General features: G+C 34.4%; 2 protein-coding genes across 2 annotated transcripts in view; both read right to left on the bottom strand.

Moving 5' to 3' along the window:
• LOC117610876 (putative cytochrome P450 6a13) overlaps positions 1–11,136 on the bottom strand; it is a 44,505-nt gene extending 33,369 nt beyond the window's left edge. The window contains exon 1 of the mRNA XM_034338712.2: positions 10,684–11,136. The gene's annotated coding sequence lies outside the window, so the exon portion shown is untranslated. The remainder of the gene's footprint in view (positions 1–10,683) is intronic.
• On the bottom strand, positions 1,312–4,634 carry LOC143305269 (uncharacterized). Its single transcript, XM_076688110.1, has one exon. The coding sequence runs from the start codon at positions 3,666–3,668 to the stop codon at positions 1,395–1,397; it is 2,274 nt and encodes a 757-aa protein (XP_076544225.1). The 5' UTR covers positions 3,669–4,634; the 3' UTR covers positions 1,312–1,394.
• Positions 11,137–18,967: the final 7,831 nt, after the last annotated feature.

Raw genomic sequence — 18,967 nt, 5'->3', positions numbered from 1 at the left:
TACAGAATTTTTTCAGATTTGTAGATTGAAAACTGAAGCCGTGAAAAATCAAAAACGTCAAAGAATGCTGAAAAATGGCGATTTTATATTGAAGGAGATGAGGTCCTACGATCATATTTTTTTTATAAGTGTATATTATTGATACTATCATCCTCAATTTTTTTCAGATTTTTTGGAGAGGTGCGCCATAGTTAAAAAAATTAAAAACTGATTTTTTCGCTGTTTTTTGTGTGTTAGAGTTACTTATTCGACGAATTTTATAAATAGTTACGGAATAACGGAATGATAACACTTAAGCTGGAACACCCTGTATATGTATGTATGTGTATATATATATATATGTGTAAAGTATACTTTGAAGACTTTTTCTTATTATTGACGGAAATGTTTAAAATTTCAGTTGCGAACCATATATACATGCTATAATTAAAAAATATACGTTTTTTTTTGAATTTTTTGCAAAATTATTATGTAATGTCAACTATGAGGACTTTTGTACAAGGTTGATTTTGAAGACATATGTATTTCCATTAATCGATGTCTATGAAGACTTTTATATAATGGCAGGTTTCAGGACAGAAATATATTTTAATTAAATATATAATGAAGACTTGAGATAAAATTAATCGAAACGTTGATTACGTACATATATCGTCCAAGGTTTTTCATACGATCTACATATACAAGGTGATTAAAAAAAGGATCTGATACTTACGGGGTTTTTAATACTCACCGGCAGGAGTACAAAATATTTAATCAACATAGGTCCAAATACTAATCCTTTATCTGTAAAATGAATTTTCATTAATTCATAACGTTTGAATTCATGATTCATATCATTTTGTTGCCGACACAGAGAAATATTAGTTTGAAAATGTAAATACAAGATTGTTATGTACTGATATCAATGCAAGTGTAGTACAGATCTTGAATTAATGTTTCTCTGTGTCAGAAACGAATTGGTATGGTGATGAATTGAAACGTCATTAAATAATGAAAGTTGATTTTACAGAGCAAGGGTTAGTGTTTGGACCTCTGTTTAATTATGTTTAATTACACATCTTTTACTTTCTGTGTGAGTACTCTAAGCCCCACAAGTATCGGACCCCTTTTTTAATCACCCTGTATATACGACATACGATTAGCTGCAAAAATAAAGAAAAATAAACATATTTAAATGAAATTGAATAGAAAATTTTCTACGCAGTATCGTAAATTTTCATTATACGGTTTATTATTTATTGAACTTTTACGACTAATACATTGTAAATACTAATAAAATTAATGACATAGAGATACAATAATTAATATTTAAACATAAGTAGATAATTGTTAAAAAAATATTAGTAATCTTTGGCAGTTAATATTTGGTAGTAATTAGCAGTTTCCATAAATTAGGCTGCATTATTAGTAACTTTGTTTTTTTTCTGAGTATGTAACCACGTGCGCAGTTGCGGTACGGTTCTTCCTTGTAAACAACTGTGATCATCGATTAATTTTTGTAACTCCTTTCCAGAAGGTATTTTGCCATTGGATAAAAATTCTGGAAATGCCGATAATGTAACTGTACGTTCCATGTTAGACCATCGTCTTGGAATAGAATGCGTCATTACTGATTTTTTATGCAACCGATTACTTGCATTAGAACGATCATGACTGGTACTTTGTATAGAGAAATCTTCTTCATTACTGTCAGATTCTTCTTCAGACTCATTTAGTTCTTGGGCTGTCTGCAAAATTTTTGATATTTTTACGATATCTGTTTCCAATACGGGTTGACGGTAAATATCCTTGTGGATTTTCTCATGGTGTCCCATGACATTAGCCAAATCAGTTACTTGACCATCAGTTAAATTTAAATTAATACATTTAGTCGCAATATGCTTTCGTAACTGTGTTCCACGAAGAGAACTAGGAATTTCTGCACCACATTGTATCGAATATTTTCTCATTAGATCGCATGCCCTGAGATATCGATTTTTATCCTTATCACTAGATGGTAATTCGAATAAATACACATTTTGAGAAGGTACTCCTGCGCTACTTCTATGTTGAATAATTAAATTTAAACAATCTAAGAGATCGACGTGTATTAAAATAGGAACTCCTCGATCAAGTTTTCCACGAATCTCGAAGCGAACATATCTTCGAGCTAACGCTTTTCCTTCTTGCGATAAGGCATTATATGTTTCTTTGTCTGCCATTTGATCGATACCTCGATAACTAGGAAAATCTTCTAAGTATAGACGCTCAATTTCTCCGCGTCGACGACGGTTAAAAAGTTGCAAAGATAATAAAGTGGTTTCTGCAAGTTTTTTCCATATTTCATAAAAAAATTTTTCTCGCAATTTTTGATAATACTGCGATCGCTTGCTTTTTAAAAATGAATTCAATTTTTTAATATCATCAGTAGTCGGAAGTATCACCTTTTTCCGTCGATTATTTTGAGTTTGTGTTTCAGCAACCGCTCTATTAATACTTATTCCATAATCTTCACTAAGTAGTTTTAAAAAGTCTTCAACTCTCTTTTGTTCATATTCTACCTCTTTTTTAATATATTCAGGTCGTAACAAGTCACCAACATGCTTTATCAACGTGCCAAGGTTAGAAGCTACTGCAGGATGTTCAAAAGTACGCTTATTTTGATCAAACCCAGCAACAATTCGTACTGTGTCAATTGTAGCATCATAATAACGATGCTGGTAAACGTCAGCGAAATTTTCTATTCGACTGTCGATTTCTTTTATGGAGTTCAGGAAACGTCCAAGCAGCCGTAGTCGAGCTCGTATCATTTGATAATGATGTTGATGAGTACCGTATTTTTGGCATTGTTTATTAGCGTAGAGTATAATAAGTTCATCATACCTAATTACACGTACGACTTCATCTTCTCGCATGTAGGGAAATATATATTTTCGAATATCAACACTGGCTTTTTCGTGCAATCTTGCGGCAACTTTTCGTCCTTTTACTAAAACAATTCTTTCTAGCTTTCCATTTCGTTTGGTACATTTTTGCCAATGATGACGTATTACTGACCTTGCATACTGCCCTTTACAATTTCCGCACGATAAAAAATCCATAGCAGTCTTTTTCATACGCTTATTTGGTCGTCGACAGACTAACAGTTTACCACTATTAAATCGTCTGTCTGTATTAAAAATGTGATTTCCATTTTTCCGAATTGTTGCAATAATTTCTTGGCGTTTTTTATTCTTTGGCGGTAAGGCTATACATTTTTTTACTTCATCTTCTTTAGAATGAACAGTTTGTAAATGTCTTGCTAATTTTGATTGAAAAGTTTTGCAGTACATACAAAAATGTTTTTTAGCAGAAGGTGTTGCAGAAGAGTCTACGCAAAGGTCTTTATCATCAGGAGCTGACTTTTGATACTTATCAAGTCCTAAAGTGATATTAAGTGACTTTGACTGATTAATTTTGCTTCTCTTTAATTTTTCAAAAGTTTGTTCATCATTCGACGAGATGTTATTAGAGATCTCTAAATCGCTGTCAGATAATTGGTAATCTTTGTCATTAGCATCATCTAAGTCCACTTCTTTTTCTAAACTTGCCGCATTATCACTATGAATTAATTCAGGTAATGAATTTACAGCTTGACCATGATTTAAAACCTCACTAGTACTTAACTGACACATTGTAGAATGCATTTATGGTGAAATTACATTATCATTCGAAAAACCTATATTCAGTTGCATATCTTTGTTTTCTAGGCTCATATTTTCTTTTATAATAATATTTAAATCATCATCATTCTTAATGTCACAATATAAAAAAGAATTGGAATTCAAATCTGGAAGTAATTCTGAATTTGAAGACTCTAAAGTTATGGTATCTTTTGACTGAATATTAAACAACGGTAAATGTACAATTTCATTGGAAATAATTCTTGGTTTAGATGACTCTTTTTCAATGCATTGCTTATGATCTGGTGTTTTAAAATTTGGAACATTGTTGGAAACAGTATTAACAGATAAATTATCCTTTGATTCAGCCATATCTATATAATTTGCAATGTCAGAAATATCAAATGAAGCTGAAGGTATTTCAATATCCGACAAGTTGGTGACGTAAGTTTCATTGGATACAGCAGCCGTTGATAAATGTTGCTTTTCATTTACATTATCAAGAAATAATTCTTCCTTAGTAGACTTATTATTAAAAGATCCAATAAGTTCAATAGGTTCTATTTTAAACTCCAAGAAATAGGAGGGCTTATAAAAAAAATCTTCCTGCTCATCTATCTGTTTAAGTGAAAAAATGACCGTGCAATTATTGGAATTACTTAGTGAAACAATACTTTTGTCTGTGAATAAAATGTTAGTATCTAGATTCTTTTTCAATTCTTTAACAGCTTTTGCATATGTCACCACTCTTTTTTCGGGGTCATTAAATTTTACATCGATAGAGCAATCAACGTCTTCTAAAGTTTCTTTTAAGTTAGCCAACAAATGATTGTCATCTATAATCAAATTTCAACATATTATTAAAAACTGGAGATATTCTTTGGAGACAGAAAGTTTCTTTGATAATTGTACAGAAAGCGGACAGCCTCCTCAATTTCAATGAAACTTAAATATGTTGCAAAATTCGACACTTTGAACAATTTTTCCCTATACAGGGTGTCATGTAAAGAGTGTTAGAGCTTTGAGGGAGTGGTAGCTGGGGTGATTCTGAACAACTTTATCATTTGCCAAAATGTCCGTTGAGGCATCGTTATCGAGTTATTAACAAAAAACTCTGGCCAATCAGAGCGCGCCTTTAGTGCGGGCCGAACCGCGAGAGTGTTAGGTATGCTCTGCGTTCGAGCCGTGGTCGTGAACAAGTACATCGGCACCTCGCATAAAGCGCTCAAGTGCTCAAACGCAGAGCAAACCCAACACTCTCGCGGTTCGGTCCGCGCTATAGGCGCGCTCTGATTGGCCAGTATTTTTCCTTAGTAATTCAAAAACGAGGCATCAAACAACATTTTCGCAAAGGAAAGTGTTGTTCAGAATCACCCCAGCTACCACCCCCTCAAAGCTCCAATATTTTTTACATGACACACTGTATACACAGTGTCCCATCTTAAGTGTTATAACTCCATAACTCCGTAACTGTTAATGATACAAAAAATTGTTGATATGGAAGTTGCATGGAACAAAGGGGCTTATGTTTTGGCCGAAGTAAAAAATGTTTTGCATTATTAGTTTAAGAGATATGATGGTCAAGTTTCGTTTTTCAAGTGGAACTATATATTTTTTTTAGTTCATGTCATAGTGCTTCTCAAGACAAATTCATTAAGCTAATATATACACTCGGTTTGAGTGGCAAGTCGTAAAAGCGGCCTTATTGTTGCGGTAAGTGCCACAGCGGTTATTCTTTGGGTCTACCGTTCCTAGTGCAGACCTCCGCTGTGACACTTACCACAACAATAAGGCCTCTTTTACGACTTGCTACTCAAACCGAGACGTATTAACTGAAAATTGGGAAATTTGTAAACGTTATATCTTGAAAACTAATTAAAATCGGGTGAATACATTAAAGCTTAATGAATTCGTCTTGAGAAGCGCTATTACATGATCTGAAAAAGAATATATAGTTACATTTAAAAAACGAAACTTGACCATCATATCTTTTAAACTAATAATATAAATAAATCTTCGTTCACGCCAAAACATTAGCCCCCTTGTACCGTGCAATTTCCATATAAACAATTTTTCGTGTCATCAATAGTTACGAAATAAAACACCTGTCACACTTTAACGTGGACACCCTGTAGAAACAGTCGATAAGCGCACGCACCAAGCTGACGCACACGTTTCCACGGACGTGCACATATAGGCGAAATTCATTGCAATAGTGTTAACAATTTTTCATGAATATCACGAAAACTATAGCCGAGCGGCAGTTATATATATGAAGAAAAGTTGTTCAAAATGTCGAATTTTACAGGATATTATGTTTCATCGAAATCGGGGGAGGAGAGCGTTCGCTTTCTACACAATTACCGTTTATTTTATAGATAATATATACTTACGACATCTTGCTAAAACACGACATGCATATCTTTTATTATCGCTATACTTTGCAGAATTTGTTTTTCCATACACAGAAACATCAGTTGAATCACAAATAAAAAGAACATCTTCCGTAAATAAAATTAAAGCAAACATTGTAAGAAACAATAAAACTAAAGTAAAACACTAAACTAAAAACCTAAACTAAAATACTAAATTGAAAAACTAAACTAAAGAACTAAAATGTTATGAATATTATTAGACGAAAATCAAGGACGCAACCAGTATTAGAATCACAACCAGTGATAACGTTTTGACAAAAGAACGCTTAGAGAATGATGTAAACTGCCAATTATAAAATTTTTAAATCAGTTGGTGAAAATGCTACGTTATGACCATAAACCAATTAATTTACATACAACCGGTATTCATCCCGAATTTTTTCAGGCTAATCTGTTATATCGTGTGACGTTTAAGCTAATATTCAAATTAATGAAAAAAAAAAGAAAAAAATATACTCAGCTCTTACTTATTTAGCAACAAGTTGCTTTATGTTTAAATAATAATAAACAACAGTCTTGTGTGTAATAATCATTCCGTCTAAGAAAATATAACTAAGTTGGCATCATTAATAAAGATCAAAATAAAAAATCAAGATTATTAATCAATTTTGTATCAAAATTAAAACATGAAACATATTTATACAAGGAAAAATACACACATCATGTATTCTTACTTTGAAGACCTGTCCTCGTATAATGTATAGCACTGCTACGTCCTGAAACTCAACGTTTGGTATAATATGAACATTATGAAGACCGTCCCCAAAATCGACAAACCGTATAAAAAATTAGGAGGACGGTCTTTGAAATAGCCAAATGTCCTTAGAGTTGACATTATACATATATACGATAAAATAATTTTTAACAAAAACTACAACCGACTTCGAAATGCACTAAAAAGTATGAAATAATTTCTACTTCATTTATACAAATACCCAACAGCTATTAATAAAACCTATTTACTCGTTAAATCGTATACTAAATACATTTCAGCCTTTTCGGAGGCGGCGCAAAATTAATAATACCCGAATATACGATGATGCCAATAACGATTTGATACGTTGCTGACGCCTGAACTAGGATCTTCCTAGTAGAAGAAAGTTTTTAATTTTGCGCCGCCTCCGAAAAGGCTGAAATGTATTTAGTATACGATTTAACGAGTAAATAGGTTTTATTAATAGCTGTTGGGTATTTGTATAAATGAAGTAGAAATTATTTCATACTTTTTAGTGCATTTCGAAGTTGGTTGTATTTTTTGTTAAAAATTATTTTATTTCACACTTTTTAGTGAAACGAGCAGTATTTGTAGGATACCGTAAGGTCGTTTACCATTCTTATTGGTTAATTGCAATAACGATAGTTTTCAACGCTAACAAGTCCCATACATTTTTGCAAGTAGGATCATCGGGGAAATATCTCTTATTAAATGCGAAAGGTTTCATCACGATCAGTACATGCCTTGCAGATATAGAAACAGTAGAGAATCGGCGACTGCATGCTGACACATACACCGGTAAAGACACGTAGGCATACGTAGAATTCAATGTGGTACTAACAATAGTTTTTCACGAATATCTCGGAAACTAAGGCTTTCCGTTAATTAGGCATAAGGAAAAAGTTGTTCAGAATCATGCCCCCGACAACATATTAAAAGATCATTGAAATCGTCCAACCTTGAGATTAAAAACTTCATGTATTTTGCAATAACAACGAAAAAATGAAAAATTTTTTTTTAATGGGACCAATCGGAAGACATACCCTACAAGATGCAAAAGGTTTCGTTCCGATTGGTCCATCCATCTCGGAGTAATCGGTGAACACACACAAAAAAAAAAAGAAAAAAAATACATACTGATCGAATTGAGTAGCCTCCTCCTTTTCGAAGTCGGTTAAAAAAAACCTGGAAATATACTTTCCATATATATACCTTGGCTACTGCTAATGCCGGCAGTACTTGAACTTCATCGACTCATATCTCGAAAAGTACTCAACCGAAAGAAGCTCATGGGTACTGTTTTGAAAAGTTCTCGATGTCAGCAACAAGAATATTACATAAAAAGTGGGGGTTTCCATTTAAAATTTTTAACTTGACCTTGATAGCTCCTCCACACTTACACTCAAGGTCAAATACGTACCACCCTCTGATGCATCTATTGAAACCCTACAACTTATGTATCAAATATTTTTTCCTAAAATGCTTTGTTTTCGAGATATTTCACAGGTCCCGGACTTTTTCCTCACCCTGCATACACATATATGTATATATACATATACAGGGTGTCTCTCTTAAACAGATATAGAGCTCTTATTCCGTAACTATTAATGATACAAAAAATTGTTGATATGGAAATTGCATGGGAAAAGGGGGTCTATGTTTTGGCCGAACGGAAAAATCTTTTGCATTATAAGTTTAAGACATATGATGGTCAAGTTTTGTTTTTTAAATGGAACCATATATTTATTGTCAGATCATGGAATAGTGCTTCTCAAGATGAATTCATTAAGCTATAATGTATACACTCGATTTTAATTAGTTTTCAAGATATAACGTTTACAAATTTCCCGATTTTCAGTAGATACATAACTCTCGGTTTGAGTGGCAAGTCGTAAAAGCAGCCCTATTGTTACGGTAAGTGCCACAGCAGAAGTCTACACTAGGACCGGCAGATCCAAAGAATAAGAAACCGTAACAATATGGCTGCTTTTACGACTTGCCACTCAAACCGAGAGTTATGTATCTACTGAAAATCGGGAAATTTGTAAACGTTATATCCTGAAAACTAATTAAAATCGAGTGTATACATTATAGCTTAATGAATTCGTCTTGAAAAGCACTATTACATGATCTAACAAAAAATATACGGTTCCATTTAAAAAGCAAAACTTGTCCATCATATCTCTTAAACTAATAATGCAAAAGATTTTTCACTTCGACCAAAATATAGACCCCCTTTTCCCGTGCAATTTCCATATCAACAATTTTTTGTATCATTAATAGTTACGGAATAAGAGCTTTGTATATATAGTAGGACTTTACCGAGCAGCTAATTATCGCGATTTTCAATCGACAACTTTATCTCTAGACGCACGGATTTGCACCTGCGTCGGTGAAGATTGATCCGCGAAGAGTGTAAAATATATATATATATATATATATATATATATATAGTGAATAAGTGAATTTTGGCACCTGGTTTTAACAGTAAACAAGGTCGGATCAGCCTACATATACATATATATAGAATCCACGCCAGGTGTTCGCATAAACTCCGTGGGTTCCTAGATAGCTGACATTGGCACTTGGTTTTAAAAGTAAACAAGGTCGGATCAGCTTACATATATCGCGACTACTTATCCAGAATTGTTAAAAATAATGACAAATACTAAACAATACTGTAACTGACAAAATACATGACAAGAGAAACGGTAGAATAGAAAGTACTCCAAAATGGTATTTATATATATTACAGATTAAAATATTAAAAAAATATTATTGGAACATTTGTAAACAAGTATATTAACGATTATCATGTACTTAGAAGCTTGAAAAAATTAATTTTCAAAAAAAAAAGATTGAGCCGGTGCGGATCCCTGTAACTACCCTTCAAGTAAGGGTAGCAGTTTCATGCTTGGCACAAATGATTTTCTTTGAACGGTCTATTAATTGATATGGTCATTGATCAATTTGGTCTAAAGGCACATTTCACCCCCTTATCTTTGTATCTCTAGCATATGTATTATAGTTGGACACGGGGACGGAAATATAAGGTTCCTATCTAAGAACCTAAAACGCAACGAGCTTAGCTCGGTTAGTACATACAAGGTGGCGTTTAATTAAAAAAGCTGCTAATTTGGAATCGTAGCAAAAAGCAAACTTAAAATGATTCTAACAATTCGCATTATTTGTATATATAAGTTTTTGGTGATTTCTATGATAGTTATTACGTCAAATAAGAATAATTATACAAAACAAAGAATTTTAATAATTAATAAAAATATGCAAGAAAATAAGTAAATATGTAATTTATTCCTTTATACCGAAATTAATTTAAATTGTTTATTAATTTCTGAAACATTAACTTTTAAATGCTATCACAGAATCATATTTGAACATATCAAAATAAAATCTATAATTTATGTGTTCAAGTGTAGATGACAGTACATGTTATTTAAAAGACAATGCTGTTACATCTAACAATAAGAAACTCCTGAACAAAGAAGCCATAAAAATTGCAAGTATAGCACAGTAGCATCTATGTATTAAAAATCAATATAAGTTGTTTGAGAATGACGGATTTTGTTATATTATTATTTAAATTGGTCATTTACATTACTCAAATAAAAGATGATTCGTCATTCTTAAAAAACTTTGTTGCATTAATAATTTCAATTCGAGTGATAAATTATCCGTTATTTGCAATTAATGTATTATTCATTACTTGTAAATATGCCTAACTCTATAGATATGTAAACATGTGAGTTAATAACCTGAGGAAATGGATATATTAAATTATGTTTTATCTTTTATCTACTTAGTAATCTACATTATTCTCAACTTAAAAATAAGTGTGCATCAAACGTCGATAGTTGTAGTGTTAACTTACTATAGGCAAAGGAACTGTAGGATCTTCGTAAAAGTTGCTGTATATAACACTTGAATCTCAACTGATACATGAGCAACAAACCGTACCACGTCTTCTGAAAATCAGACGTTATAATCAAGATCTCATGTGATTGGTAATAATAATTTGCTGTTACCTCAAGAAGGGGAAGTTATAGAAGCGTTGATACAACTTACACTGGTGGAATTAATTCTGGACACTTTGAATAAAAATATTCTTTATTTCATATTTATGCAGACTCGAACCTACGAAAACCCTAACAGCGGTTTAGCAGTCAGGCGTCTGAACCGTTGGACCACCGACACCGTTGAAAAACCTTTCGATCTTTTGAGATATAACTCACATAAAGTACTTTCAATAATTCTAGTTTATTTAGTTTTTTAAATTCTTATTCCGTTTCACTGTACGTAAAAACATTGAACATTGTATAACACACTTATGTGATAAAGAACAGACGAAAATTCGCCGTACAAGTAACTCTGACACGCAAAAAACAGCGAAAAACTCGGTTCTCAATTTTTTTAACTATGGCGCACCTGACCAAAAATTCTCAAATAATTTGAGAATATAAATCTGCAAAACTAGTATAATATGTGCCTCATGAATAGAAATATTTGATTTTTTTCCGAATTTTTCGTGCACAAATATAGGAGAAATTGACCAGAACGTGTGTTTTACATTTTTGCCTATTACTAACCCCCCCCCCCGCCAGATGAGATACAGGGCTGAGACTTGACACAGATTATTTTTCCTTGATAAGCTATCGAATGAGCCATTGCAAGTCGAATTTGGTTTGGGAGCACTTTTGACCATCTTGTCCGGCTATACCCTTTGCACTGTTTGAAGATAGAGACAAGGTTCGTCTTCGCCAGAAGTTTAATAACCTCTGAGATGACTTATCACAGATAGAACGTCGCTTAAACTGATGTCTATAAATGAGATACAAAGTTCAGACTAAATTAAATCTTCGTCAACAATTAAATCAGTCGCGTGCGAAGTATAATTTGTGTTTCGCGGCATTGCGAATGTAGCGGTTTATTACACTAATTTAGAAGCACGATCCTTTACATTCGATAATATCTCATAATTACAAGAAAATCTCCTAACCTCGTCGGAGTCGTAGTTTGTCAGGTACTAAAGCAATTGCCATTCAAAGCTTAGAAATTTTCTAACAATAAATAAAATTTCCAAGGACAAGGTTCTATAAACTTAGAACGTTTATTTTGAAACTCGTATTGTCCACAAGACTCGTGACAACCGGTTTACAATCTTTTACGGGTACTTTCACCTTTTCTACATTAACCTAGCTGGCCTTAACGAAGGCTTATCATGGCCTTATCACGACTTTCAATTCCGTGTCATAAACAAGACCCCCTGTGATGCACGAATCAATGAAGTCAGAACAAATCCCCATCAGGGGTCCCGAACCATCTAAGCTGCATACCCAGCCCCACCGGTCATATGACCACATAAGTACCTCAAAGGTACAGCCCAACCGTAAAGCCTCGTACTGACTTGTGCATTTTGCCCAAACGAATGCTCTCGGCGAACGAACGTGAAATTTCTCCGGCTGTTCGCGCAAATCTTTCTACCTGTGGTACCGTAAACCTTTGTATCTGGGTTCTATGTAGGAAGGTTCTTTCTACCGTAAACCAGTCGAAGTCAGAATGTCGACAGGAACAGATATCACGATCGCCAGTGCAGCGTATATTATTATGAACACAATAATTAAAAGAAAAAGAAGAAGAAAAAATCAAGATAAACGATGGTGGATTAGTCAGATGTATAAAAATAGAGCAACCTCTAGTAGTGAAAAACTAGTTAGAGATTTACAGATAGAAGCTAGTGGACATTTTAAAAATTTTGTGCGGAAGTCATCGGAAGATTTTGAATTTTTAATAAACGCTATCGGTCCCAAAGTTCAAGAAAACGACACCAGATTCAGAAAAGCTGAAATGACGGTGAAAGAACGCTTAGCTATAACGCTACGTTTCTTAGCAACAGGAGATTCATATACGAGCCTTCAGTATCTGTTTAAAGTATCCAAACAATTAATATCAAAAATTGTTCGGGATTTCGAAAATCAGTTTATGACGGTTCATCAGGCCATATCATAAACTGAGTTTTTCCGAAGGGTAAATTCGACAGCGGTCGACTAACGGTATTTGGAAATTTGTAACCGGCATAGTAAAATTGTTCGCACGAATATCCTTTGATGGGCCGACAGCCGTCGGAAAGCGTTCGTTCGTGCCCAGGGCCTTTGCGAACTCATAACGGGTCGTTTTCGGCGCACGAGTGCTCTAGTGAGTACGAGGCTACAGCGGTCAAAAACTGTTCCTTCGTGCTCTGTGCCTTCGCGAACACATTAACGGGCCGTACTCACTTCAGCATTTTTGCCCGAAAGAACGTTCTCGGCGCACAAATGCATAGGTCAGTACGAGGCTTTATGTGTTCGCGAACGCCCAATAACATGGGTTTTCTCAGTACTCGAAATACTGCCGAAGAAATTCCAAATACATTTTCTACCACTCGTCGAGCTCTACTGAGTCGATAGTTAAAAATCTTTTCGGCTGATTTTTTATTATAAGTGCCAGAGAAAGGTTTTATTAAATTTTCAGTTAAAGCAAATGCTTCATCGCCAATAAATACGTAGGATATTTCTTTGGTCCTATTTGGCAAGACCGATTTTTCTGGCAACCCCAAAGAGTTTCTACGAATTTTTTTTGATAATTCGGAAGTTTTAAAAACTCCGCCATCCGAAATTCGACCTTGACACCCTACATCGACATATAGGAAATTATAATCAGCATCGACTAAGGCAAATAAAACAATGCTGAATTGCGATTTATAATTGTAAAAATCGCTCCCACTGTAGGCAGGTGCTTGCAGTACCACATGTTTTCCATCCATTGCTCCTATCCAATGTGGGAAATTCCATAACTCCTCAAATTTTTGTGAAATTGCCAGCCAATCATTTGGCGTTGATGGCATCTGAAAAAATAAAAATAAAAATAAACATTTGTTTCAAACACATAAATGTTTAAAAGTAATTTAACAAATTAAATTTGTAGGAAAACTGCAATGAGGAAGACTGCACTGAGGAAAGTGCAGCCCTTCACATACCGCAAGAAAATACGGGAACGGGTACGGCTACTCCAGTGCCTGTGCCTCCGAAACGGCGCAAGCGAGGTCACGATAGAAGGGATGAGGAGAGATTGGAGGAAGCATATGAAATTATGAAACAATCAATAGCAAAAGAGCAGCCGGACGAATGTGACATATATTCCAAGCACGTTGCTAACAAAGTACGCAAATATACTCATCGCACACGTGTTCAAGTGGAGCGAGCTATAAACAATATTTTATTCGAGGCGGACATGGGGGTATTTGATCAAGCTCCGTCAACTACTCCCTCAATTCGGCATAATATTCATTACCATACACAAAATCATGCACAAAGAAAACAAGCTTCAATTATTCCAGCGGCAATAATAAATATTTTAAATGCCGGAAAAGATTAATGTTATTTAGTAAGTAAGTCTATGTATATTGTAGTGAGAGAAAGGATGTTTGAATGGGAATGTAATGTGCGCCGAATGAGTGAGAGCAAATGAGAATCGAACGACAGGTGTAAGGTATGGGTGATTGGTTGAATGATGTGCGAATGCGAATATTGTAAAAATAAATAGAAGTGATGAATAAATTAAAAGTCTCCTTTTATTTACCTTAAGCGCAATCGTAAGATTACGACAATATATTAAATAAATTAATAAATAAGTATTTTTAAATATGTACACTTACCTTTATATGTTCTTTTAAAATTTCAACAAGCGCTTGGCATACTTCCGGAACAATTGTTGAAATTAATTGCTTGGACACTTTAAACAAATACTGAAGACTTGTATAAGAATCTCCCGTTGCTAAAAAACGTAGCGTTATCGCTAAACGTTCTTTCACCGTCACAGCTTTTCGAAATCTGGTGTATTTTTTTTGAATTTTGGGGCCGATACCATTTATTAAAAATTCAAAATCTTCCGACAACATTCTCACAAAGTTTTTAAAATGTCCACTAGGTTCCAGCTGTAAATCTCTAATTAGATTTTCGCCGCTAGAGGTTGCTCTATTTTTATACATTTCACTAATCCAACATCGTTTATCTTGCTTTTTTCTTCCTCTTTTTCTTTTAATTATTGTATTCATAACAATATAGGCTGCACTGACGAGCGTCACATCTGTTCCTGTCGACATTTTGACTTCGACTGGTTTACGGTAGAAAGAACCGAAATAGAAAGGTTTACGGTACCCCAGGTAGAAAGGTTTGCGCGAACAGCCGGAGAAATTTCACGTTCATTCGCCGAGAGCATTCGTTTGGGCAAAATGCCCAAGTCAGTACGAGGCTTAAGGAGTTCAACTCGTTCTATTCGACGACATGCTGCTGAATTAGGAATGAGCGAAAGCACAGTAAGGCGAATCCTACACAAAGATATGGGATTCCACCCTTACAAAATGATGGTCGTTCAGAAGTTAAACGAAGGGGATTATCAACAACGTTCAGTCTCCGCCGAGCTAATACTCAAAATTATTGAAGAACATGATGACGCGACCATCATGATGAATGATGAAGCACATTTCCATTTAAACCGTTCAGTAAATAAACAGAACTTCCGATATTGGGCTTCACAAAATTCCTGTGAAGTCCATGAAACACCGTTGCACAGCCCAAAGGTGACAGTTTGGTGTGGTATTGGTGAATTTGGCATCATTGGCCCGTACTTTTTTCTGGAGAATGGAATTACCACGACTGTAAACTCAGCTCGGTACAACAATATGGTCAACAATTTCGTGAAACCAGAACTACAGAGGTGAAGGATTAATAGACAGAATATACTTAGACACAAACACGATATTTTTATAATAATTTCAACTAATCTGAACAATCTAAGAATCTTATGTTTTGTATCTTCCTGCTACTTTATATGATTACATCTTTTGTAAAGTCGGTGGCTCTCGCTCTCACTTGATTCCACCGAGTTATATTATGTATATAAAAATGGTATACATCCAGTTCATCGAAAGACAATTCATCGAACACAAATCACCGAATGCTAATTCACTGAAAGACATGATTCATCGAATGCCAGTTCATCGAAGGGACAGTTCACTGATTGGGACAATTCACCAAAAACAATTCCCCGAATTGACAGTTCATCGAAAATTGGTAATACGCTTAAAACCATACATAGATGTGATAGGTTAGTCTAGGACATACATTTAAATCCGGCCGCAGCGCTGTGAGGCGGCCGGCAACGATTTCGTTATTATTTAAAAGATCACAATTTGTAGAAATCGGGAAGACAAAATAACATCAAAAACATTCGATGAATTGTTTCATTCGGTGAAATGTGCGTTCGGTGAAGTGGGATTTGGTGAATCGGTATACGGTGAAATGTCCATTCGATGAATTGTACATTCGATAAATTGTCCATTCGGTGAATTGTCTTCGGTGAACTGTCTTTCGATGAATGGTCCGTAAACCGTGTAGATTCTTGAAGATCGAACTCGAAACGTACTTCGCGGATTATACTCGCGGATTTTTAGTACTTGTTACTGTCACTGCTACTGCGGGTTACGAACTACGAACTCGGGTATTATCGTTACTGCGAACTGTTACTTCGAACTGCTAACTACGAACTGCTACTTCGAACTGCGAGCTACGAACTGCTAGCGTGTTGGGTCGCGTTATTTTATATTGATGAAAAGGGGTCACAAAGTTTGATTTGTCAATTCGGATGAACTACCTTCATTCGGGTTGTCAGCATTTTCACAGTACGCCGACCCGAATGAACTGCTTATTCAGAATTGCGAAACGATGAATCTGGATGATGACAAAGGAATTTAAAGTATGCGTCACAGGGCGTGACACTTTCGTACTTTTTTACAGTATATATAATTCTGTAATTATTTATAATTTTTTGAAAGAATGAATAATAATCAGAAAAATGTTATGTATTAATAACATTTTATTTAAAAAATGTTGTATTAGTGTTGTTTCACAAATTTGTAGGCATGTAATTTTTAACTCTTATATCAGCTCTGAATCCATCTTTTCCTTTTATCTACTGTCTCTTCCTACGTTGACATCGGCAAAACAGAAACAGTTGGAGAATCGAATCTTCTGTCCACTAAATGTTCCTCAGCGATCTCGAATTGTGATCACTTTTAGGAACCAGGGCTCACATTTCGAATAGTCAACGTGTAGAAGACTGCTTCATCCGAGAATAACCGGTTTAATTCACTTTAAGTAAGCTCTGGATAAGTGTTCGCATTCAGCACAACTGCGAACATTTACGGGACAGATCCACAAGACTATATTTTGCCGACGTCGACGAACATAGAAAGACAGCGAGAAAAGAGGAACATTTACAAGCTTAATCATCATAACAAATTGTCATAATAATATCGTGTTTGGTCTTATTTTAATCAGGAAAATCTCATCAATGTGTTAGTGAAAATTTTATTTAAAAAAATTAAAAATAAAAAGTTTATTTGTTGCATTAGTATTGTGTTGGAGATCGGAGCTGTAGAAAGCACGGTACAATAAGGATACTTTTATGCAGACTATTTATTACTTCAGACGGTGATTAGCGTGTTATCCGAACCGTGGATACTGGCAAAAATGACGCTTTCGACCTAAGTTCTACGTGTATTTATACTATAAAGAAAGGGAGGCGTGGAATGGTCAAAAAAAGGAAAGGACAAATGTTATAGGTCAGGCCTATCTAACCAGCAGCCCGCGGGAATGACTGTTGGTGTTATTTTGCCCTTTGCCGAAGATAGGGAAGATGGTATCCAACAATTGTGTCGCCGATATGTAGGGATTTAATTTTTTATGACCACCTCGACTCTTACGAGGGGAACTACCCAAGTGTTACGCTCACTTATTAATGAAACTTTGCCAGCTTGTAGAGCTCGTCGCCCTGAACACGCCTATACCCCCTTTTGTATACGTACATTAACACCCTTACCGCATTCAGAATTTACACGCGTTTATTTGTTATTAATTGTTTTTACGAGTTCAATTTATTTAATTATATTTATTTAGTTACATTCATTTATACTACTGTGCAAATTTATAATTTATATTTACAACATTAGAAGAAGACGGAGAAGACATTAGTGAAGAATCCAAAACAATAGGACAGAAATTATATTCGTATTTTATGGAAATTAATTGTGTGTGTATAACAAATAAACGCTAGTAAATTTTAACAATATTAACAATTAAAGTTAGTTACTCCTTACATTGAGAAGCATGACAAACTAACGTATATAAATGCTTAGCTCCGCGGTAAAACGCTTGACTCACAATCTAACTCTCCACGGTTCAAGTCCATGGTTCCGAACTTTTTTTTCTTCTTTCTTTTTAATGATAATTTGTCTCTTTTTGAATAACTATTACAACTGTGCTATAATCATTGCATTTATTAATAGGTAATTAATTACATGTGCTGAAATTTTTATAGAATTTAAGTTATCTTTTCTATCCAATACGTACATTAACACCCTTACCGCATTCAAAATTTACTAGCGTTTATTTGTTATACACACACAATTAATTTCCATAAAATACGAATATAATTTCTGTCCTATTGTTTTGGATTCTTCACTAATGTCTTCTGCGTCTTCTTCTAATGTTGTAAATATAAATTATAAATTTGCACAGTAGTATAAATGAATGTAACTAAATAAATATAATTAAATAAATTGAACTCGTAAAAACAAATAATAACAAATAAACGCGTGTAAATTCTGAATGCGGTAAGGGTGTTAATGTACGTATTGGATAGAAAAGATAACTTAAATTTTATAAAAATTTCAGCACATGTAATTAATGACCTATTAATAAATGCAATGATTATAGCACAGTTGTAATAATTATTCAAAAAGAGACAGATTATCATTAAAAAGAAAGAAGAAAAAAGAAAAAAAACGTTGGGGGAACCATAGACTTGAACCGTGGACAATTAGATTGCGAGTCTAACGTTTTACCGCGGAGCTAAGCATTTATATGTGTTAGTTTGTCATGCTTCTCAATGTAAGCAGTAACTAACTTTAATTGTTAATATCTTTTAAACAATTAGCCGTCTGCTCCCAAAAGGGGGTATAGGCGTGTTCAGGGCGACAAGCTCTACAAGGTGGCAAAGTTTCATTAATAAGTGAGTGTAACACTTGGGTAGTTCCCCTCGTTAGTCCCTCTTTCTTTTTT

This window comes from Osmia lignaria, chromosome 4 (assembly GCF_051020975.1).
Source record: "Osmia lignaria lignaria isolate PbOS001 chromosome 4, iyOsmLign1, whole genome shotgun sequence".
Taxonomy (NCBI): domain Eukaryota; kingdom Metazoa; phylum Arthropoda; class Insecta; order Hymenoptera; family Megachilidae; genus Osmia; species Osmia lignaria.
Note: the sequence above shows the minus strand (reverse complement) of the source record. Positions and strands in the feature narration are given on the sequence as shown.